The 23877-nt window shown below is 36.7% G+C and overlaps 2 protein-coding genes across 3 annotated transcripts; one reads left to right on the forward strand and one right to left on the reverse strand.

Annotated features, from left to right (window-relative positions):
* Window positions 1–497: 497 nt before the first annotated feature.
* On the reverse strand, window positions 498–10975 carry LOC125061736 (transmembrane protein 43 homolog). The gene is made up of 8 exons (XM_047667313.1): window positions 10782–10975; window positions 10573–10677; window positions 10043–10269; window positions 8217–8410; window positions 5765–5940; window positions 4614–4842; window positions 3575–3680; window positions 498–845 (listed from the first exon to the last, which is right to left on the reverse strand). The coding sequence occupies exons 2-8, from the start codon at window positions 10675–10677 to the stop codon at window positions 731–733; spliced, it is 1152 nt and encodes a 383-aa protein (XP_047523269.1). The 5' UTR covers window positions 10782–10975; the 3' UTR covers window positions 498–730.
* Window positions 10976–11186: 211 nt separating this feature from the next.
* On the forward strand, window positions 11187–23645 carry LOC125061735 (transcription termination factor 5, mitochondrial-like). 2 transcript variants are annotated; one of them, XM_047667310.1, is made up of 8 exons: window positions 11187–11598; window positions 11914–12151; window positions 12890–13050; window positions 13342–13682; window positions 16010–16141; window positions 16716–16834; window positions 17766–17990; window positions 23396–23645. In XM_047667310.1, exons 1-8 carry the CDS (start codon window positions 11469–11471, stop codon window positions 23628–23630), a joined length of 1581 nt encoding a protein of 526 aa, XP_047523266.1. In that variant the 5' UTR covers window positions 11187–11468; the 3' UTR covers window positions 23631–23645. The 2 variants fall into 2 exon arrangements, with proteins under 2 accessions (XP_047523266.1, XP_047523268.1); XM_047667312.1 differs by having other exon boundaries at window positions 11914–12114.
* The last annotated feature ends 232 nt before the right edge of the window (window positions 23646–23877 follow it).

Consider the following 23877-nt stretch of genomic DNA (forward strand, 5'->3'; position numbering starts at 1 on the left):
CTCAGACTACCACGCCTATATAGTCTGTCTCACTCTAACGCGTACCGGCTGCACCGGCCGCGCTTACGCTACGTCACCAATCACGCCAGACCGATGTGAGACGCGGTATGCGTTCTGTCCCGCTCTAACGCGTATTGGCAGCACCTATATTACGTCATCGTGTGTTAGGTTTATTTTCGTTACGGAATTTCTTGATTCGGTCGCCGCACTCAAAGCCCGTGATAAAATCTATGCAATAGCTTAACAACTACACAATCTTTCCTTTATACATTTACAAATATAATTCAATACATTTTTTTTTCTTTTCTTACAGTGGTTGCCTGGAAGAGACCGCTCGAAAGCGATAAGGCCGCCAGTTGCCCTCCTTTACATTTAATTATGTTAAATTTTTATATTGTAATGCAACAAAGTGTATATAAATAAATATAACACTTCTTTATGATGTTAACCTTCAAGAAAAGAGCGTACCAATTCTTGAAAGGCCGGCAACCCACTTGCGAGCCTTCTGGCATTGTGAGTGTCCATGGGCGGCGGTATCACTTAACATCAGGTGAGCTTCCTGCCCATTTGCCTCCTATTACATAAAAAAAGATGTTTGACTTCATGAATAATCAGCTTCCTATATCAAAAAATAGATTTACATATCAACAACTTGAAACCCGATGAAGGCATATATCAATGCCATGGCACACATTTCCACTAAAACAGGCAAAGCCGTGTGCAGCCCTTGTCAGCGATACTCTCGTTCGTTCCTTCGTGAATCGCGCCACAGCGTCGAATAATGTACTAGCGGAAGTAATGCCCCGCCTAATAACAGAGCCCCAAAGGTCGCTTTGTGAAATAACCTACAAAAAAGGTGAATTGGCTCGTTTAAAAACATATGTAAACCATACTAGAAAGCGCTAAGTATGACTTAGGGAGCGTTCAAGTATAACGTAACGAATGGGGGGGGGGGGTATCCTTTTATAAAACGTAACGATGCGGGGCGGTGATTGAATTACGCGTTATTGTTAATATTATTTTCAACTTTCCAGTACTTTACACCACATAATGGTAACTTTTAGGTATAAAGAGTCGGTAACGAAACGTTTTACTTTTGAGTACAGAAAAACGTTACAGCGCGTTACAGGGGGGGGGGGGGGTCAATAATCTCTACAAATTGCGCGACGTAATACTTGAACGCTCCCTTAGACATGTCAAAAATATGTTATGATACCGTTATTTGAAGCCAACGAATTTGTTGGCAAGTTGCTAAGTATGACTTCGTTATGTCAAATCAATACATTTTTGACATATCTAAGTCATACTGAACGTTATATGAAAGCAAACAATTTCGGGATATAATAATAAATATGTTATGTTTATGTTTTACGACCTAAAGAGATGGTATAGATAGATAGATCTAAGGGTTATTTTACAGTTGAAAGCGCTAGGTATGACTTCGGTATGTCAATTCATATTTTTGTCATATCTAAGTAACACTTAGGGTTATCTGTAACCTTGAAAGCACACAATTTTGTTGGCAAGTTGCTATGACGGCATTATGTGACAAACATCGAAATCATACTTTATTATCTTTATATATATATAATATAATTAATATAATTCTTCTGTGAGTGTGTATGTCACTGAACTTCTCTCAAACGACTGGACCGATTTTGATGAAATTTTTTGTGTGTGTTCAAGGGGATCTGGGAATGCTTTAGATTCACAAATCAGCCCGGCAGGTGGCGCTGCAGTCGGTACTTTCATACTTTAATATCCTAATAGCTTGAAATATCATGCAGGACAACGTCTGTGGGGTCCACTAGTATTATAGTTGTAATAACAACTGACATTTAGTGCCTTAACTAATTATGACTTGCGTCAAAAATGTATTGGATTTGACAAACCGAAGTCATACTTAGCTCTTTATTACAGCTAACCTTAAGTGACTTAACTAAGTATGACTTGCGTCAAAAATGTATTGGATTTGACAAACCGAAGTCATACTTAGCTCTTTATTACAGCTAACCTTCAGTGACTTAACTAAGTATGACTTGCGTTAAAAATGTATTGGATTTGACATACCGAAGTCATACTTAGCTCTTTATTACAGCTAACCTTCAGTGACTTAACTAAGTATGACTTGCGTCAAAAATGTATTGGATTTGACAAACCGAAGTCATACTTAGCTCTTTATTACAGCTAACCTTAAGTGACTTAACTAAGTATGACTTGCGTCAAAAATGTATTGGATTTGACAAACCGAAGTCATACTTAGCTCTTTATTACAGCTAACCTTCAGTGACTTAACTAAGTATGACTTGCGTTAAAAATGTATTGGATTTGACATACCGAAGTCATACTTAGCTCTTTATTACAGCTAACCTTCAGTGACTTAACTAAGTATGACTTGCGTCAAAAATGTATTGGATTTGACAAACCGAAGTCATACTTAGCTCTTTATTACAGCTAACCTTAAGTGACTTAACTAAGTATGACTTGCGTTAAAAATGTATTGGATTTGACATACCGAAGTCATACTTAGCTCTTTATTACAGCTAACCTTCAGTGACTTAACTAAGTATGACTTGCGTCAAAAATGTATTGGATTTGACATACCGAAGTCATACTTAGCTCTTTATTACAGCTAACCTTCAGTGACTTAACTAAGTATGACTTGCGTCAAAAATGTATTGGATTTGACAAACCGAAGTCATACTTAGCTCTTTATTACAGCTAACCTTCAGTGACTTAACTAAGTATGACTTGCGTTAAAAATGTATTGGATTTGACATACCGAAGTCATACTTAGCTCTTTATTACAGCTAACCTTCAGTGACTTAACTAAGTATGACTTGCGTCAAAAATGTATTGGATTTGACATACCGAAGTCATACTTAGCTCTTTATTACAGCTAACCTTCAGTGACTTAACTAAGTATGACTTGCGTCAAAAATGTATTGGATTTGACATACCGAAGTCATACTTAGCTCTTTATTACAGCTAACCTTCAGTGACTTAACTAAGTATGACTTGCGTCAAAAATGTATTGGATTTGACATAAAGAAGTCATACTTAGCTCTTTATTACAGCTAACCTTCAGTGACTTAACTAAGTATGACTTGCGTCAAAAATGTATTGGATTTGACATACCGAAGTCATACTTAGCTCTTTATTACAGCTAACCTTCAGTGACTTAACTAAGTATGACTTGCGTCAAAAATGTATTGGATTTGACATACCGAAGTCATACTTAGCTCTTTATTACAGCTAACCTTCAGTGACTTAACTAAGTATGACTTGCGTCAAAAATGTATTGGATTTGACATACCGAAGTCATACTTAGCTCTTTATTACAGCTAACCTTCAGTGACTTAACTAAGTATGACTTGCGTCAAAAATGTATTGGATTTGACATACCGAAGTCATACTTAGCTCTTTATTACAGCTAACCTTCAGTGACTTAACTAAGTATGACTTGCGTCAAAAATGTATTGGATTTGACATAAAGAAGTCATACTTAGCTCTTTATTACAGCTAACCTTAAGTGACATTCGTCACTATTCTACCACTATGACGAAATACTCACCAAGGCAATGATATCACGAACAGTGTGTATGAGAAGGAGAAAACAAAATTGACCCACAGCCGGGTACAACGTCGCAAGTTACTTGAGACCAACTTTGATTGGAGAACTGAAATAAGAGCAATTTAAGTATTTAATATTTATCCTACTATTATAAACGCGAAAGTTTGTAAGTATGGATGGCTGTTTGTTACTCTTTCACTTAAAAAGTACTGAATGGATTTTAATGAAACTTTATAATAATCATCAGAATAATACAATAATAATACATCAGAATAACACATAGGCTACAATTTATAAAGATTTTATGTGAATTGTCGAAAATATCAAGCAGAATAAAATCTACCATCTGCGAGCTATTCTGGCGTGCGCTGCCAAATCCACTAGAGTATTTTTTTATGGCTCTGGCACGATTTGTGCATTAGCCAGCGTCAAGCATAGGTTTTTTTATATAATTCGTGCTTGTCTTTAGAAATTCGACCGTGCCCTCCATGTACGGTTTAGGCACTCGCCCGGTACCGCACAACCCTCCCAAAGGCCGAGAACAAATTTAAATTAAATTAAAACTTGCCCTCGAACCGGGAATCGAACCCGGTACCCCTCACCTAGCTGCCACTTAATAAGACCGCTAGGCTATGAGGCCCCTAACCGCTAGAGTTACACATATGTAATGTGAATACATCAACCAATAGCGTGTATTTTTTCTCGATCTCCCTTACTTGCTCTCTCTCAATCTTTCCTCCTCTCGCTCCACCGCACTGTGCGAGATGCGACATTCGCTCTATCTCACTCTCTCTCAATCTTTCTCACTTGCTTGCTCCTACCTCTCGCTCCACGGCACTGTGCGTGATGCAACGTTCGCTCTATCTCACTCTCTCTCTCGATCTTTCTCACTTGCTTGCTCCCTACTCTCACTCAAGGCTATTGGCTTCATGCTACGTTCGCCCTTTCTCACTCTCTCAATCGCTCTCTCCCTTTTGTTCGAAAACGCTGCACATCTTCGTGACGCAAATATTATTCAATACTTCAAAAATATACTTACATAGAGTCATCCATTCCGGATGCAGGGTCATAGCTGAAGCGAAAACCTGTATGAATCCCAATATTCTATACTTCCATGTGTGTGTGTTTGCATCCTTTTTCTCAAGACCATAGAGCTGCTTTAAACTGTATGAGCCTTTTCGTAATAATGAAATCGGATCCGCGTAGGGGAAGTTCGTTGGACTGTACGGTTGGAGTGTACCACTCTCTACCACTCCCACAGCTGTATACTGAAACATTTTTTTGAAGTTATACTTCTTTAGGCGCGTTATGAAAAATTGATGAGAGTGAAATTTTACGATGCGCGCGCACCGTGACACAAAATTAACAGAATGAAGTTGCCCACGGAAGATGCTACGGCATTGGACATTATTTAAAAACAACATTCGAATAATAATAGAATTTATGTTACACTTAATGTAAGAGAATAATAATAAATATTTATTTATTTAATTTTTCAAATGTAAACTGAACTTTATTGACTATAATGACTTCTTTTCCAGTCTTTGATTATTTAATTGTAATTAATTATTTGCATGCAATCAAAAACTATTTTTAATAATGCCAAAGAAGTATAACTTCTTACGCGCGTACATAAGTAGGTACACGCACCCTTTTTTTTAATGTTTTGGTGTACATGGCTCGAACTCTATCTAAACTCAAATTGTCTATAGACAATTATGTCACTTTTATATTTATATTTGTATATATATTTTTTACAATTGTTATTTTGTGTGTTTCTATGCGTGTGTTTTGTTAGTAATAAATGTTATGGCTATCTATGTCTATGTCATACACTTGTCTATGAAGCAAACGTCACATAATTGTCTATGATGCAAACGTCATAGACTTGTCTATGAAGCAAACGTCATAAACTTGTCTATAGAGCAAATGTCATATTATTGTCTATGAAGCATACGTCATAACCTTGTCTATGAAGCAAACGTCACATAGGTATTTGTCTATGACGCAAATGTCACATAATTGTCTATGACGCAAACGTCATCCACTTGTCTATAAAGCAAACGTCACATAGTTGTCTATGAAGCATACGTCATACACCTGTCTATGAAGCAATCGTCACATACTTCTGTGGAGCGTCATATGTCAGAGCAATAACGTTACTGTCAGCTGTCATAAACGTATACTTACAATATCGTCCTCCCGTCCCGCGTAGGAGAAGTGAATTCGTAAATCACCAATTTCATGATCCAATGCGCTATTCCCATGATAATAGAATCCCGAATGGAGTTTTATATCACTTCTTTCCGGCCTCGAATCCGACCAAATTTCATAATAATCATTCACTTTTCTTTTCACATCTCCACCTGGAATAATAATTGCAGCAGTGTTGGTCTAGTAGCTTTAGCATGTGTCTCTCCTCCTTGAGGTCGAGAGGCACCAATGGACTTTCTATGTGCGCATTTAACATTCAATCGAACGGAAATTATCGTAAGGAAACCGGCTTGTCTTAGACCCAAAAAGTCCACATGTGTCAGGCACAGGAGGCTGATCACCTACTTGCTTAGGTTGACAAATGACCATGAAACAGAAATATGAGGCCCAGACCTAAAAAGACTCCAATACAAGCAAGTACGAGCTTCTCTCTGATGCTGATAAGGAAGCGTTCAAGTATTACGTCACGCAATTTTTGGATATTATCGCCCCCCCCCCCCCCCATGTAACGCGCCGTAACGTTTTTCTATACCCAAGTATAGTAACACGTTTCGTGATCACCTAGAGACTCTTTATACCTAAAAGTTACCATTATGTGGTGTAAGGTACTGGAAAGTCAAAAATATATTAAAAAAGACCGCGTAATTCAATGCCCGCCGTTTGTAACGTTTTACAAAAGGACGACTGCAGCGCCATCTGCCGGGCAGAGTTGTGAATTTAAACCATCCAGGACTTCCACCCAAACGCATAAAAACAACTCACTCAAATCGGTCCAGCTGTTTAAGAGGAGTTCAGTGGCATACACACGTACAGTAGAATTATATATATGTAAGCTATCCTATATTTTAAGTGAGATCAAACTGCACAACGGTGTGCAAATTTGATTGAAATCGGTTAAGTAGTTTAGGAATCCATAGCGGACAAACAACGTGACGCGTAATTTATATGCAACTAGCTGAACCGGCAAATGTTTGTTTTGCCATGTATATTATTTGAAGGAAAAAATTTTTTAGTTCAATTAAAATTGCTATCTACAATTATAAAAAATAGGGGTTGATCGTAGAAGGGTGAAAAATAGGGGTTATATGTATTTTTGGATGCTGTATCATAAAAAATAAAAACAAAAAAATTTCTAAAGAATAAAAATTTTTTTGGGGTGGACACCCCTACTAATACTACTAATAAGCTTATAAAATTTAATAAAAATCGGTCAAGCTGCTTCGGAGGAGTATGGTAACTAGCATTGTGACACATGAGCTATCAAATATGATATCTAGTCTACATATAAGTAGAGAGAGAGCGAGACGGAGGCATAGCTATCTGTATCTTCTTACTTTATGCTTTATTGTATTGTTGAAATAATATTTTTTGTAGTTTGTTGGGCACGTACAGGCCTTTCTATTGTAAGTTTAAGCCAGTACGGAGGGAGAACCGTTACCTTATTGGTATTGTTTTGCATTATATTGCATTGTAATTTATTGTATTGTACTGTATTGTATTGTTATTTATTTATTAAAATTCACCACATCATATATAATTCTATATCTGCAGTATAAGTTTTGTTTTCTAAAATACATGACAATTATGGTAAACATAAACGTTACAAAAAAATAAAATAATAAAAATACAATGAAAACATTACAATTTTACGTAACAATAAGCAAAAATTACTAGCAAAACAGCGAATTAGGTATCAAATTAGCACTTAATGTTTTCTTTGAAATTGATCAGCCCACTACCGAATATGTCAAGCTTCTAAGTCTTGATAAGTAGTTTTTATTCTGTCATATTTCTGTTGCATTGTATTAAGGCTGATTCACGCTACACCGTGTCGCGACCGGGCCGGGCCTCGGCCGGGACACGGCCACCGTGCGCCGTCCTGGACATTGATTCATGTTACACCGGGCTGTTTGGGTGTACGCACGTACGTGCTTGCACCACTATATCTGTTTTTGTCAGCTAGTGATTTCATCTGTCGATAGACTTGACGCTTAAGTAATTATGCAATTTTCACAATTTGAATTGGCAGCTATTGCAATTGCCATCAATGACGAAGTATTAGAAAAACGAAGCGAAAGTACTAAAAGAAGATCGGGTGTACATCCAACCTGGAGAAAGCGAGAAGCAGAAGGGGAATTTTCTTTACTTTACAAAGAATTAATATACGACGAGAGCAAGTTTTATGGTTATTTTAGAATATCTAAAGAATGCTTTACTCATTTACTTGAAAAATTAAAACCAGATCTAACCAAAAAAATTACAAGATTTCAAAAGCCATATTTATCGTACATAGAAAAAATTCAACCTCACTTGTATTGTATTGAAAGCTCATCGAGAATTAAAAAAAAATCATAACAATGCCACAGAGTAATTGAAACATTCTGCTGAATTTCTTACAAATATCTTTGTTAAAAAAATAATTATTTACCTAAAAACAGCCATCCAATCTTTACATTATCCGCTACATGCGTTTCACTGAACATCGGCATAGATGTAGGATTGTGGTGACCAGGTCTGATGTAGAACAGAGCAGAGTCAACGACGTTATCCTTCCATTCTTTCCGGTACCAGTATGTCTTCTGTGATTCATCTGCATGTTCACTTATAAAGTTATCTGTTTCCCTGGAATTGTTAATAATCTTGTCAGACTTAGGAAACTGTTGCAAAGAGATAGGTTACTTGGATAAAAAGTGGCAAGAGATGTAAGGTTACTTTGGAAAATAGTAGCAAGAGAAGTAAGGTTATTTGAGAAAAGTGACAAAATAAGTAAGGTTACCTGAGTAAAATGACAAGAGAAGTACGGTTTCTTGAGAAAAATGGCAAGAGAAGTAAGGTTACTTGAGTAAAGTGGCAAGATAAGTAAGGTTACTTGAGTAAAGTGGCAAGAGGAGTAAGGTTACTTGAGAAAAATGGCAAGAGACGTAAGGTTACTTGAGTAAAGTGGCAAGAGAAGTAAGGTTACTTGACAAAAGTGGCAAGAGAAGTAAGGTTACTTGAGAAAAGTGGCAAGAGAAGTAAGCCTACTTGAGAAAAGTGGCAAGAGAAGTAAGGTTACGTGAGAAAAGTGGCAAGAGAAGTAAGGTTACTTGAGTAAAGTGGTAAGAGAAGTAAGGTTTCTTGGCAAAGTTTGTTACAACAAGATCTTGACCGATTTTTGTCTATTTTTGCCTCAATCCATTTGGAAACAAATACACAGTCCATGACTTGGAAGAGACCATGCGCCGGTCTGAGCCCGGTCTGATTTTTCTGCGACAGCCAAGTGTTGGTAATGATTGAATACCTTAATCATGAAGCCGCAATTAAGGTTACATTTTTCACAAGAGAAATAACAAAGTCGCGTGAGGAAATACGCAAGCAACGCAGACTCGCTGAAGTTTCATCAAGATAATCCCCCCGCGCACAAGTCCAGTGTTGCGATGGCTGCCATTTAAGAACCTGGCTTCGAGTTGATGCATCATCCCATATTCACGGAACCTAGCTCCTAGTGATTATTTCCGCAGTTAATGGAACTTTTCAGGAGCTATAAATTTGTTGATTTAGAGTTCGCCGCGGTACACATTTTTTTAAGAGATCAGAAATACGATTTTTTAAAAAGGGAATAATAAGTGTATGTTTTGTTTTTAAAGCTAAAATTTTATAGATTTTAAAAATTCATTAATCAAATGATAGTTGGTCATAGTCATCACTTTTTATAGAACACCCCTAGTATATCATAGTAATTGTGCCTAGTTTATTCCGCTGTAGTATGATCGTATGAATACTTTATAAATTAAATAGCACACAATTTAACACAATCTCTCAGCCCTAGATTTAGAAATGAAGCATAGCCCTAGATAACAATCTATCCAAAAAATAACACCATTTCAACACATAACAAAATAAATATATACATAACATTGAAAATTTATTCTTTGGTACAACCCAGAAATAGTTTTGCCTACAAATAAATTTGTGGTATACCATTTCTATTTTTCAAGAAAGGTCAAAGGTTTTATTAGTAGGTATGTCTAAATATAATTAATAAAAATTTATTTACATATTTAAAAAACCAATATTATCCATTTCCATATTCTGGCACTATGCTGTTACAAATCGTAACACTCCATTTGAAAGCATCATAAGGTATGTAACATCTAAGATGGAAATAGTTTGATTGCGATCAAGTAGCCTTTGTTAGTAATTTAAACTTATTAGTTTGTTATACAGCCTGTATACACTTTTAATTTAAAATCAGAAATTAAATTAAATACTTACGTAGTTTCTTCGATCCACTGATACATTTGAACTCGTTTTCTGAGCTTGACGGCTTGGACTTGTATATTATAATCTGGTTCAGATATTGGCTCCAATATTCTTATAGGTCCTACGACATGTACAACTTGACCCTCATACCTCTCTGGATCATCAATCGAATGAACATCTATAGTCTCTGCTGCTGATACAAGCTCTTCTAGCATTAGGTTGTTTTGAATTGCATGACCCTAGAATAATGTTCAGTTAGTTATATATTTACTAGTTAGCTACATAACACATTACACTTTATCTGTATGTATTTGTTACTTTCTCCTACATTGTGATATTGATGTAGCTCAAGTGTAATTATATACTTTCTAGTTTACCACATACATCCAAGTCAAATGTAAAAACCTTGGTGTTAATAAAATATAATTGATAACCGAGTTACAAACGCTTGTGAATCGTTTTTAAACAGCTCTACCATTTTTAACAAACTCACGATAAGAAAAGACTACTTTTGTAAATTATAAATGGTTTTGTTTACATACCTCAGCCCAAACTAAAAAATAAGTAACTCCACTAAATAATATACAATTCATTAAAGTTGTAAGCCAAGTTTGTTTAAAATGATTACGAACAGCTGACCAATCCATCTGTAATAACAAATTATTCTTTATAACATATATTGAAATTCAAATAAAATGTTATTAAATTTACATACTATTATTTTCTGTTATTAATTTTGGTATTTATCTACCTTTAAATGATGGCGTTGTATCTATAAAAAAATCTTTTCCAATTTTAAATCTTATTTCTTAACATGATCGGTTATTTTTCGATTATAATTCCAACAAGAGAATTCAATGAAGGGGTACCGGCTTACAGCTAAAGCATAAATTCTTATTTATTAATTATTACACACAAATTACTAATCATAAGTCGAGTATGTCAATTAGATAATGATGACAGCAGTCAGCCGTCAAAATAAAAATACAATAGTCAGGATATTCAGAGAATAGATGCCGTTAAAAAAATATATATTCCAATAAGTAATCTGTGTAGTGTGTGTAAAGTTATTAGATTTTTATGCTGTGCCCTCTGGGCAAGTGATAAAATAGTAAATACTCAAGACTTGGCCTAAAGGTCTAGAATCTAGATACCAGGCCATAAACTCCAAAAAATAAAAAAAAATGATAAAATAGTAAACAAATTATGAACGTAAATAGTAAAAAGAAAAATATTTAAATAAGTAAGCATTAAACAAATGCAATGACTCCTAATTAAATATATTAAGTAGTTACCAGTATAACTCTTATGTTTATGCCAAATTTTATAATATTAACCTACTATGCTAAGATAACCTCTTGGATGTTATACAATAATTATACATTCATACAAGTTATAGTTCTCGTTTAGTCTAATAAAAATTTATAGTGATTATAAAATGATATCAAAGAAGTGTGTTATTTACTTTGCTAAAACCTCGTCAAGACTAGTGACATCAAATATCGATAAAAGATATTACTCTCAAAGTAATGATGTTCCATTTCTAAAATTTTACAAAAATATAATGGGTAAGTTGTAAGCGCATTTCATTTTATTTATGATAATTGTTATTTAAATATCATAACATGAAGGCCAAATTATGCTACATATTTAAGTTTGCAGCAGGTACTTAACTGGGAAACCCGTGCCGAAGAACCTTTAATTTTCCCACAGTTTATAACACAAAAAATTTAAAACAACACAATACAATTTTGTTTTCAGAGACATTATTTTAACTAATTTTGTATTCAAAAGTATACTATAAAATTGTATTCTAATAATTTTTAGACCATCAATACGCATGTTATATAAAAAAGTTATTTGATATCACAATTTTATCACAGGTGAATCGTTTCCTGAAAAAAAACTAGAAGAATTGAAGAAAACTGAGCCAAATCTGTCAAAAATCACTTCGGATTCTTTAAAAACCTCTCTAGGTGTATTAAAAAAATTTGATATCACACCAGAAGAGGCATGTCACAACCCTCACTTGCTATGCATAAACATAATATCTCTGGACAATTATGGAGAGATACTCAAAGAATGTGGGTTTATTAAAATTTTACCTATACATTTAATAAGGTATTTTTGTGTTAGTTTTAGTATAAATTGTTATAAAATCAAGATACACCTATATCTGAATGTTTAATTTTTGCAAGTAGACGTAAACGCCAGCGACACGCTTGCCCATGCCCGATGGGAGTGTCTATGGGTGACGACACTTAGCATCAGATGAGCCTCCTGCCTGTAACATAAAAAAATCTAAAATAGACCCCATGTTTGCTTAGACTAACTGAAATTGAGTTTTATAACTTTAATTCAAAGCAAATAATAGCATTAAAAAAGAGAAAATATTGTAAGAACATAGAACAGTTTCTGCTACTTTATAAGATTTAGTAGTATTATTTAGATGTATTTCTGTATTAGATTATACACAATGGTTCATGAAAAACTATATTTATTTAAAAATGGTATTTTATGTATCTGTATGTAACAATTGTATCAAATTAAAGATTTTATTATTTTTACGTCAGTTACATTGTTTCACATACATTTAAAAAATCATGGACAGCGAAGCACTTTCACATGAAACTTATAAAAATCTATATAATATTATTATTTATTTAAAGTATTATGGCAGTAATAACGTTTATTACTGCCATCTATTGCCGAGAAATTGAAACTTGCAACTTGGTTTCTTCTGCTTGGATTTTATTGACTTTAATTAAACATAGGATAACTGAGCAATGATATAATGTGGTTATAAAATCGTTTTGATGTTCTTAATTCAAATATGTCAGTAAAATTATATATTTTCAGATACAATACAACAGTGAAGTCTCGTACAATATCACATTTGAAAAAGGAGGGTCTTATCAGAGAAGTAGCTAATCTTGAGGAGACGCTCTTGGATATATTTCAGGAATGGCCTATAAATGAGAAGTCATTGAAAAAGTTCTCGGATTCTACTACAAATATATGTAAGTTGAACTCCCTACTTTAACTCCCATAGTAGTCCCGGTTTGAATTCCCATTAAAATGATTTGACTGAAAATTTATGCCCCGTTTAAAAATACATGACAAACATGTCTGAATTCAAATATTGATATAAATTTTTTATTGTTTCTAGTTTAGTTCATATTATAATTCGTATCACAGTCTCGTTTAGCGCTGTAAAATGTCAAACGTCACTCAAAAAATATTTGACAGCTGTCATTCAAGACATTTAAGTTAGACGTTCTAGCTCTAGTCTGCGTATTTAATAATTTCAGTAACAATAAGAATGAGTGTATTGGAACGTTATCTGCAATGGCGGCTCTCAATAACATCCGACGATTTCGCCAAATATTGCAAACACTATTTACCCTTGAAACACAGACCGATGAATGACATTCGCCAATCATTGGAATTGGCCGAGAATGTTATAAAACTAGATAGGAATTGTATTATAAGGAATGGCTGTATCATATCATCAGATCCTGTTAATACGAAATTAATTCTGGATAATGTTGAGTCATTGGCCGGTATCGATATAAAGGAAGCGATAAAAATGGTACCGGCGCTTTTGAAAAATAATTATAAAGCGTTATTGGACATCAAGGATTTGTTAAAGGTAAGTGTTAAAAATGATCTCTAGAAGAGATGAATGTACCTAAAGAAAAGATCCTCGACTACGATGTCGGAAGAGACGACAGTCTAAAGGCTCATTCACATATAACAGTGAAGCCACAGTTCCGACACAGTACCGGCACAGTGCGAAATATTCTTTCATACATTCACTATCAACGCATTCCCACTTGTCAGTGTCAGTGACGACACAGTGCTCTCAGTGTCAGTGCCGACACCGGCACCCATTTTCTTTTTTTTTTCCTTAATGCTTAATCTTCTTCTTTGTCTAAAGCAGAGTTCCCCAAACTTTTTTGTGTCGTAGACCTCTTGCCATGTTTTTCCGTGTTGGGTAGACCCCCTACTTACTGATATTGATTTCCTGTAAATTTCTAACTGTAGTGAAGTTTAGTGTTAAAAACTTAAAGTAAAAACACATGTTAATTTATACATTTATTAATTGAATTTAAATTAAAACTACACAAAATAAAATTTTGTATCTGTTATGTAAAATATACGTAGCATTAAATAAACATAAAATAAAATAACATAAGCAATAAGTCAATATTTTTAGTAAGAAGGACGAACCTGATGCTTTAATAATAAATTATCAACATTTGGCGTCAATTTTGTTAGGGTTAATCTTAAATCTCCTTAAATCTAATGATGTCCAGTCTGTTTCTCTTTCTCGTTAGGAGATTGGTAACAGCGCTGAACCCCCTTTCCACTAGGTAATTGACGATGGAAAGGAAATTAAAAATTCATATATATAAACATATATAATACAATTTTTCTTTATAGGTGCTTTTATAAATAATATATATGTTTTGATATTATAAGATAGTATGATGTAAGTAAATAGGTACTATCAGTGTATGCGTTGAGATCCACTATCGTGGACCCCCATTTTCATTTCATCGACCCCCAAATTTTTTTTTTTGGCTAACGTAGACCCCTTGCAGGTTGTCATAGACCCCTAGGGGTCGATATAGACCACTTCGGCAATCACTGGTTATCATTGCTAGCTCCGTAGTATTGAACAGAGCTATAATCACGTTAAGGTCGATTCACACATATCAGTGAGCCCACAGTTCCGGCACAGTACCGCATCAGTGATAATTATTCTTTCAAACATTCTCTATGGATGTATTCACACTTGTCAGTGTCAGTGTCGTCTCAGTACCGTCAGTGTCAGTGCCGGCACCGGCCATCACGGACGTGATCGGCGACAACGATATTTTATCACGGATCACTGACGCCGCTGCATCGAAATAAAAAATATTATGCATTTTAAAATATTCAAAGTACTTTCTTTCGTCTTTAATTAATTCTTTGTATAATGTCACGAATTCTCCTTCTGTTTCTCTTAACTTCCATGCTTCATGTACCCATTTTCTTTTTTTTCCTCGATTCTCTTCTTCTTCTTCGTCTAAAGCAATGGCTATCATAGCTAATTCTATGTTATTGAAGAGTGCCATCAAAACAATCGACGTCAACTGATATGTGTGAATTGAAGCACTGACGCACCACTGTAGCACGGATACGGAACTGTAACGGTACTGTGCCGGAACTGTGGGTTCACTGATATGTGTGAATCGACCAAAAATATCAGTGTCAGTGCCGACACCGGCACCCATTTTCTTTTTTTTTTCCTTAATGCTTAATCTTCTTCTTTGCCTAAAGCGACAGCTATCATTGCTAGCTCCGTAGTATTGAACAGAGCTATAATCACGCTTGACGACGGACACGTTTTCACTGAAGCTCCGTAAACTGATTACTGACATGTGTGAATTGAATGACTGACGCAATACTGTATCACTGATACTGAACTGAGCGGAACGGAACTGTGGCTTCACTGATGTGTGTGAAGCGGCCTTAAGGGGCCGTTCAAGTATTACGTAAGCAGATTTCGTCACTTCTTGCTTACCTTATCAAAAAGTTTTTTTTTCACAATGGTTGCCTGGAAGAGATCGCTTGAAAGCCTCAATTGTATTATGTTTCTGCAACGAAGTGTTAATAAAACTTTTTTTTTTTTTAAAGACAATTCACACCAATTGACCTAGTCCCATGCTAAGCTGGTGAAGCTTGTGTTATGGGTACTAGGCAACAGATATACATGCATATTATAGATAGATATACATATAAATACATATTTAAACACCCAAGACCTAATAACAACACCAAATGCTCATCACATCTATGTTCGCCTCAGCCGGGGATCGAACCCGGGACCCATGGATTCGCAGTCAGGGGTACTAACCACTAGACCAATAAGTCGTCTAATAAATAAATAAAATAAATTTACTTATTGGGTGTATAATATTGTACTTTTAGGAATATCAAATATCTGAAGACGCCCAAAGGCGATGTTTGCGTGTGTATTGTATGAACCCGGACTCAGTAAGAGAAAGACTAGAAGATCTTGGAGGAATGAAGGAATACAAAATACTATCGTCTAATCCTAGGGTAAGTTTTATAGTGTAAATTCTTTATAACGTCATTGGTTATAACGAAATAGTCTTTATAACGTAAAAATGAGTTAAATTTCTTTGGTTTAACACAAAACCCATACATTATATCACTCTTTATAACGCAACCAAATTCTCTATTACGAAGAATTTTCATATTGAGACATCAACAACATACAACCGCCGCCCATAGACACTTTCAATCCCAGAGGGCTCGCGAGTGCGTTGCCGGCCTTTTAAGAATTGGTACGCTCTTACGGTTTGTGTCTGCGCGGCGAAAACTAAAATTTTATTTTAGATTTGTAATTATCGAAACGCCGATGTAAAAATTAATTCACGTTCACATATATATCATTCTATATAACATAACTACAAACTATACCAATTCTTAAAAGGTCGTCAACGCGCTCGCGAGTCCTCTCTTATTGAGTGTCCATAGACGGTGGTATCACATCACTCTAACTTTAAAGCAATAAATAGCTTAATCTCTCACTGACCAACTGTTAAGTTAAAACGTCGCTATAAATAATGTAATTACGTTTTATTTACAAATTTCATAATATTTTTTCTAGATATTGTCTATGGTAGTACACCAAAAGAAAGTTTTGCATCGTCTATTGAAATTCCAATCAGCGAAGAAACAGTGTTTTAGTCTCAACAGTCTTATTTCGTCGCGGAATATATTTAATTCGTAAGTATTGCAATCTTCACACTTAACAAGAAATATTTTGATGTGGCAACGTCTAATAAAGCGATGAACGCCGACTGTACGCACGAAAAAGCATGATTCGTTGTCCCGTTACGCTCATTGTCCCGATACGCTCATTGTACGCTTGCGCCGCATCTATCTCTCTTCCACTCGATTGGCCTATTCGTCCGAGTACTCACTCCTATATAAAATAGAGATATTTTTATTCATAAAAGTATGAAATCATTTCATCAATGTTTTGTTATGACGTTGTCACGTTATACTATCGTCCGTCCCACTTTTTTTTTTTTAACACAATTCACACCAATTGACCTAGTCCCTTGCTAAGCTGGTGAAGCTTGTGTTATGGGTACTAGGCAACGGATATACATAAATATTATAGATAGATAGACATATAAATACATGTTTAAACACCCAAGACCTAGGCACAACACCAAATGCTCATCACATCGATGTTCGTCTCAGCCGGGGATCGAACCCGGGACCCATGGATTCGCAGTCAGGGGTACTAACCGCTAGACCAATGAGTCGTCTATACAAACCATTCTGTGTGTTTTACACAAATTTATTAAAAATTGCATTTTGTTTAAATACTTATCTCTTTTCATCGCTGCGTTAACATAATTTGACAGAAAGAGACAAATTAATACTTTATGAATGGTGCTAATCCGTTTTTTAAATAGTTTGTATGGTATATATATTGTTTTAAATTTTGAGCAGTGTTGACTTCAGCGTGCGACTCTCATTCCTGAGGTCGTACATTCGATTCCCCTAATAGAGATTTTATGTGCGCATTTAACATTCGCTCGAACGGTGAAGGAAAACATCGTGAGGAAACCGACATGTCTTAGACCCAAAAAGTCAATGTCTAGTACAAGTCTATGGGTTGTAGCGCCACTTTTTACACTTTCAGATACATGACCAGCTTTGGAAGCAAAGTATGTAGTCGAGACATCGCCATATTGATTCTGACAACTCTGAATGGAACTAATCAGAAATTGCTAATAAATGACTTAAGAAGGCACAAATATTGGCTCCATACAGCTTTGAATGTCATATATGAAAATATATGTATGTTGAAACGTGATTTCAATGATAAAGTTATTTTGGAAAATTGTCATTTACTATTGTATCCTGGGTGAGTAGTTTTTGAAGTTATACTTCTTTAGGCGCGTTATGAAAAATTGATGAGAGTGAAATTTTACGATGCGCGCGCACCGTGACACAAAATTAACAGAATGAAGTTGCCCACGGAAGATGTTACGGCATTGGACATAATTTAAAAACAACATTCGAATAATAATAGAATTTATGTTACACTTTATGTAAGAGAATAATAATAAATATTATTAATTAGCCCATCCCCCTCCCCCCCCTCTACAAGAAATATGAAGGTGCAGAAAAAACAGAAACTACCCCAGGGGGGTACCACACGCGCTCGCGGTGGAGAATCCCCCTCTGGGCGTCCAACACCGGGACACACAGCACCCGGTGGTGGACGCACAGGCTGCCCTTCGTATTCTGGGGGGGGCAATTCTGCGCTCGATAAAAACAATAGTAATTGTTCTCGGGGCAAACGGAGCAATTTAACAAAGGCACCCCCGTCCACACTCGCCGTGGACTTCACAAATGTTAGGGGGCTCAATTCCAACATCAACGCTGTCCACCACCATTTAGAGACTGCGAAGCCGGCCTTGCTCTTTCTTACCGAGACTCAGATTTCCTCCCCGGCTGATACTTCCTACCTCTCCTACCCGGGGTACAAATTGGAACATTCATTTGTGCCGCGGGCTGGAGTTTGCGTGTACGTCAGAGAGGATATCTGTTCTCGTCGCCTCGGGACGCTTGAAGGAAGGGACCTATCTAACCTCTGGCTGCGCGTAGACTGCGATGACCATCCGCGATTCTACGCATGCCTGTATAGGTCCCATAGCGGAAATACCGAAACTGACCGACTCATTGAGCACATCCAAATGGCTACAGATTCCCTGCTCGAAAGGGTTCCTACCGCTGAAATCGTGATACTTGGCGATTTTAACGCCCACCATGCCGATTGGCTCGGCTCTGAAACTAACGATCACGCGGGAAGATCCTTTCACGACTTTGCTTTAGCCTACGACCTGACACAAATGGTCCCTGCGATTACGCGAATACCAGATGTGGATGGTCATAAACCCTCTTTGTTGGACCTTCTGCTGACTTCACATCCGGAGAACTACCAAGTCTCTGTTGAACCGCCATTGGGTTCATCAGATCATTGTGTGGTCCGGAGCATTGTGCCGTTCACGCGCCCTCTACGGCCTAGCTTCGCGGGCTGTCGCCGCGTGTGGCACTATAAGTCAGCAGATTGGGATGGGATGCGGTCTTTTTTTGCGTCCTACCCTTGGGGGCCCATTTGCTTTTCGTCGAGTACTCCAGATGCCGTCGCTGACTCTGTCGCCGAGGTGGTCCTGCAGGGTATGGATCTTTTTATTCCATTTTCTGCGGTGCCGGTCGGTGGCAAGTCCCAGCCTTGGTTTAGGCGTTCTTGCAAAGCGGCTTTGCGCCGTAAGCATGAATGCTTCAAAGCCTGGGCAGAAGCGGTGACATCCTGTGATGTGACTATCGGCGAACGTAAAAAAGCATACAATTCAGCCTCCAGGTCCTTCAAGCGGGAAATCGCTAAAGCAAAGTCAGAGCACATTGCCAGATTTGGTGAGAAGTTGGCCCACCTCCCTTCGGGAACTCGAGCCTTCTGGTCTCTTGCCAAAGCTGTCCAAGGGAATTTCTGTCAGCCCTCAATTCCACCATTGCATAGGGAGGATGACTCACTGGCCCATACCGCGAAAGAGAAGGCCGATCTTCTAGGCTGTCTCTTTGCGTCGAACTCCGCTTTGGATGATCAAGGGAAGGAACCACCGACACTATTGCGGTGTGATACTACGATGCCCGAAGTTATATTCCGGCAACGTGCTATCCGTAAAGCTTTGTCTTCCTTGGACATCCATAAGTCGAGCGGGCCTGATGGCATTCCCCCAATTGTGCTGCGTACTTGTGCTCCTGAGTTGGCTCCGGTCCTAACGCGCCTTTTCCGGTACCTTTACACGCTCGGCACTGTTCCGAAGTGCTGGAAGATCGCTTCGGTACATCCGATCCCTAAAAAAGGCGATCGCTCTGATCCGTCCAACTATCGCCCAATAGCTATAACCTCCTTGTTCTCCAAAATAATGGAAACCATTATTAACAGCCAGCTCTTGAGGTATCTAGAGGGCCACCAGCTGATTAGCGATTCCCAGTACGGCTTTCGTCGTGGTCGCTCGGCTGGTGACCTCCTTGTATACCTTACACATAGGTGGGCAGAGGCAATTGAGTCCAAGGGGGAAGCGCTGGCGGTAAGTTTGGACATAGCGAAAGCCTTTGATCGGGTGTGGCACAGAGCATTGCTCTCGAAGCTTCCAGCCTATGGGCTCCCTGAGAAATTATGCAACTGGATTTCCAGCTTTCTCGCTGATCGAAGCATCAAAGTCGTCATCGACGGAGCATGCTCCGACCTGAAACCTGTGAATGCTGGTGTCCCACAAGGCTGTGTCCTATCCCCGACCCTGTTTATTCTGCATATCAATGATATGTTGCAGCTTAGCAACATTCATTGCTATGCGGACGACAGCACTGGGGATACTTTTTACACTGGCCGGGCAGGTATTTCTCGGGCTGTTGTCGATGAGTACCGGAACAAACTTGTGTCTGAAGTCGAAACTCTTCTACGTGGAGTCTCGGACTGGGGTAGACTAAATCTAGTCCAATTTAACCCCAAGAAGACACAAGTATGCGCGTTTTCCGCTAAAAAAACTCCCTTTGTCGCTACTCCCCTCTTCGAAGACACTCTCCTTAAAGCCTCAGCTAGCATCGGAATACTGGGCGTTGACATATCGAATAACGTTCAGTTTCGCGGTCATCTGGAAGGAAAGGCTAAATTAGCCTCCAAAAAGCTTGGTGTGCTCAGCAAGGCGAGACGGTACTTCACTCTGGGCCACCGCTTGCAACTATATAAAGCGCAAATTCGGCCCCACATGGAGTACTGCTCTCACCTCTGGGCGGGAGCTCCCCAGTACCAGCTCCTTCCACTTGACCGTATTCAACGAAGAGCGGTTCGAATCGTCGACGACCAGTCACTTTCCGTGCGGCTTGATCCCTTGGCGTTGCGTAGAGATGTAGGATCTCTCTGCATCTTCTACCGCATTTACCATGGAGAGTGTTCAGAGGAGTTGTTCGGTCTAATACCTGCAGCTGAGTTTCATCATCGGACGTCAAGGCAAAATACAAAATACCATCCGTATCACCTCGACGTCCGTCGTTCCACAACAGAGCGTTTTCTAAGGCAGTTTTTGCCGCGCACCACCACTATGTGGAACCAGCTGCCCACAGAAGTATTTCCGAACCAATTCGACTTAGGGTCCTTCAAGAAAAGAGCGTACCAATTCTTGAAAGGCCGGCAACGCACTTGCTAGCCTTCTGGCATTGTGAGTGTCCATGGGCGGAGGTATCACTTAACATCAGGTGAGCCTCCTGCCCGTTTGCCTCCTATTACATAAAAAAAAAAAAAAAAAAATTTTCAAATGGAAACTGAACTTTATTGACTATAATGACTCCTTTTCCAGCCTTTGATTATTTAATTGTAATAAATTATTTGCATGCAATCAAAAACTATTTTTAATAATGCCAAAGAAGTATAACTTCTTACGCGTGTACATAAGTACACGCACCCTTTTTTTATCAACACCATTAAATGCCTCAAATTTATCAGCGTTCAATTGAATTCAACTTTGAGTTGAAATGTCAAAAAACCCTAGGAACAGTGACAGACAAGATGGCGGATGTTGATCAGCTGTTTGTTGATTTACGTTTTTTTCTTGTTGGCATAATCGTTGTGTTGAATTGGATTTTTTTAAATGAATAGTTAGGCTTTTTAAAAAGGCAAAACATTGATACGTTTTGAAGATAATCTAGAGATTTTTTGAACTTTCTCTAATTTTTTGAATATTAAAAATTGTGTATGTTAGGGCATAACAATTTGAGAAAGGCTCTGGGGCCTTAACAGTAGTGTATGTAGAAAGTCGAAAACTAGATTTGTATGAAAATTTGTCGACACGAACTGTCATTTTCATACACATTTAGTTTTGACTTAACTCCCAGGGCACGGCACAAAAGGGAACCTTAAGTTGGCGGGGGGAAATTAATTTATTGCACTTTTTTTTGGCTCTATCAACTGTTCGTTATCAGATAAAAGAAATAACAAGAAAAGTTCTTTATTATCAATACATCTTTTATTGTTGTTAAAAATAATCACATCGTAAGCCCTTATTATAAATTATTCATCATTATGTGAAAAATATAGCAAAAATCAGCTGGTTTTGAATAGAGTTTAATATGCTGTACACCGATGCACTTAAACTAGCCAAAGAACAATCATTAAATAACGATAGATATACATATTAGTAAACTAAACACTTAAGATTTTAACTTTATAATAATTAACTATGACAGATAACATTACTGAATTAATCAAATAATTAAATTTTTATGAACTTTTCTCTTCATTTTTTGACCTAAGCATATATTTGAGTATAAAATAATATTTTTAATAATCATCCAGAAAAATAATCTAAGAAATTAAATTTTTAATATATTTTTGATATTTGATGGTCGTCAATGATGATGATGATGATGATTTTGTTGTTGTTGCTGTTATTGTTGTGATGTCTCTTTGAATCGAATTCAAATAGGCCGCGCATAATTTATAAGAACTATGCGCATTGATACTGCGCATGCGCAATAACATTTAATTAAGATTTATAAAAAAAAGTTAATTATTATTAAAGTACAGGATAATGAAAGCCGAACAGCCCTGCGATTCTGTAACTCACTTCACGAACTCATACAGCGGTTTTCGCAGGGCTGTTGTTTATTTTGAACGAACAGTTATTGAATAGTTCTAAACTATTCAAAATATCTATAGTTCGTGCCAAATTGAGGGTCAATTTTTTTATAAATAAAAAAAAAATAAGAACGAACAAAAAAATTTTTTGATAGAACAATGAAGAACAGTTGATAAAGCCAAAAAAGTGCAAACAATTAATTTCCCCCCGCCAACTTAAGGTTCCCGGCACAAAATGTTCGGAAACACTTCTTAAGACCCAATCGACAGCGTATGTCAGGCACAGAAAGCTAAAGCTACTTGTCTATTAAAAAAAATTGCGATGCAGATACAGCAATATGAGACACAGACCTAGAACGTGAGGTTTTTTACGTTAAATTACGGATTTTAAATAGAAAACACGTATTAGATTTTAAAATTAATTATAATTTAAAACATAATTTTGAAAATATTATGTATCAAACAAAAATGTTTATATAAAAGACTAGTTTTACGAAGTTTGTTTATATAATTTTCTAATGTTTTTTCGTAAAAGGCGAAAATATCTATAGTCTATTATATTCTCTATGTCATAATCTATTGAAACATGTACGTAGATAATTAAATACTTATGACTTTTTAAATTACAGATCCGAAATAGCGAAACACATTGACAGCTTTCAAAAAATGCGAAAAGGACCAACAGAAAAGACCACAGATAATTATAATAATTTAAATTATACAAAACTTTCCGACAGTCAAGTGTTAAGTCTAGTTTTATATGAAATTGAAAGAAACTACCATTTCAGCGGTGATGGTATATGGACGAACCAGGACGGACTGAGGGAACAGAGTCTTAATAAGAAAATCCAAATACATAAATAAAAAAGGGTGCGTGTACTTATGTACGCGCGTAAGAAGTTATACTTCTTTGGCATTATTAAAAATAGTTTTTGATTGCATGCAAATAATTAATTACAATTAAATAATCAAAGACTGGAAAAGGAGTCATTATAGTCAATAAAGTTCAGTTTACATTTGAAAAATTAAATAAATAAATATTTACATTCTCTTACATTAAGTGTAACATAAATTCTATTATTATTCGAATGTTGTTTTTAAATTATGTCCA

Source organism: Pieris napi, chromosome 24, assembly GCF_905475465.1.
Source record: "Pieris napi chromosome 24, ilPieNapi1.2, whole genome shotgun sequence".
Lineage (NCBI taxonomy): Eukaryota > Metazoa > Arthropoda > Insecta > Lepidoptera > Pieridae > Pieris > Pieris napi.

Bases quoted from the DNA above. Each gene is read 5' to 3' on its own strand.
- LOC125061736 (XM_047667313.1), bottom strand. From the start codon at position 10,677: ATGGATTGGTCAGCTGTTCGTAATCATTTTAAACAAACTTGGCTTACA. The intron at 5,941-8,216 runs GTAAATAATTAT...TTATTATTCCAG, and splicing joins GATTGGATGGCTGTTTTTAG to GTGGAGATGTGAAAAGAAAA. The intron at 3,681-4,613 runs GTAAGTATATTT...CTCTTATTTCAG, and splicing joins TCCGGAATGGATGACTCTAT to TTCTCCAATCAAAGTTGGTC.
- LOC125061735 (XM_047667310.1), top strand. From the start codon at position 11,469: ATGATATCAAAGAAGTGTGTTATTTACTTTGCTAAAACCTCGTCAAGA. The intron at 13,683-16,009 runs GTAAGTGTTAAA...TTGTACTTTTAG, and splicing joins ACATCAAGGATTTGTTAAAG to GAATATCAAATATCTGAAGA. The intron at 16,142-16,715 runs GTAAGTTTTATA...TATTTTTTCTAG, and splicing joins TACTATCGTCTAATCCTAGG to ATATTGTCTATGGTAGTACA.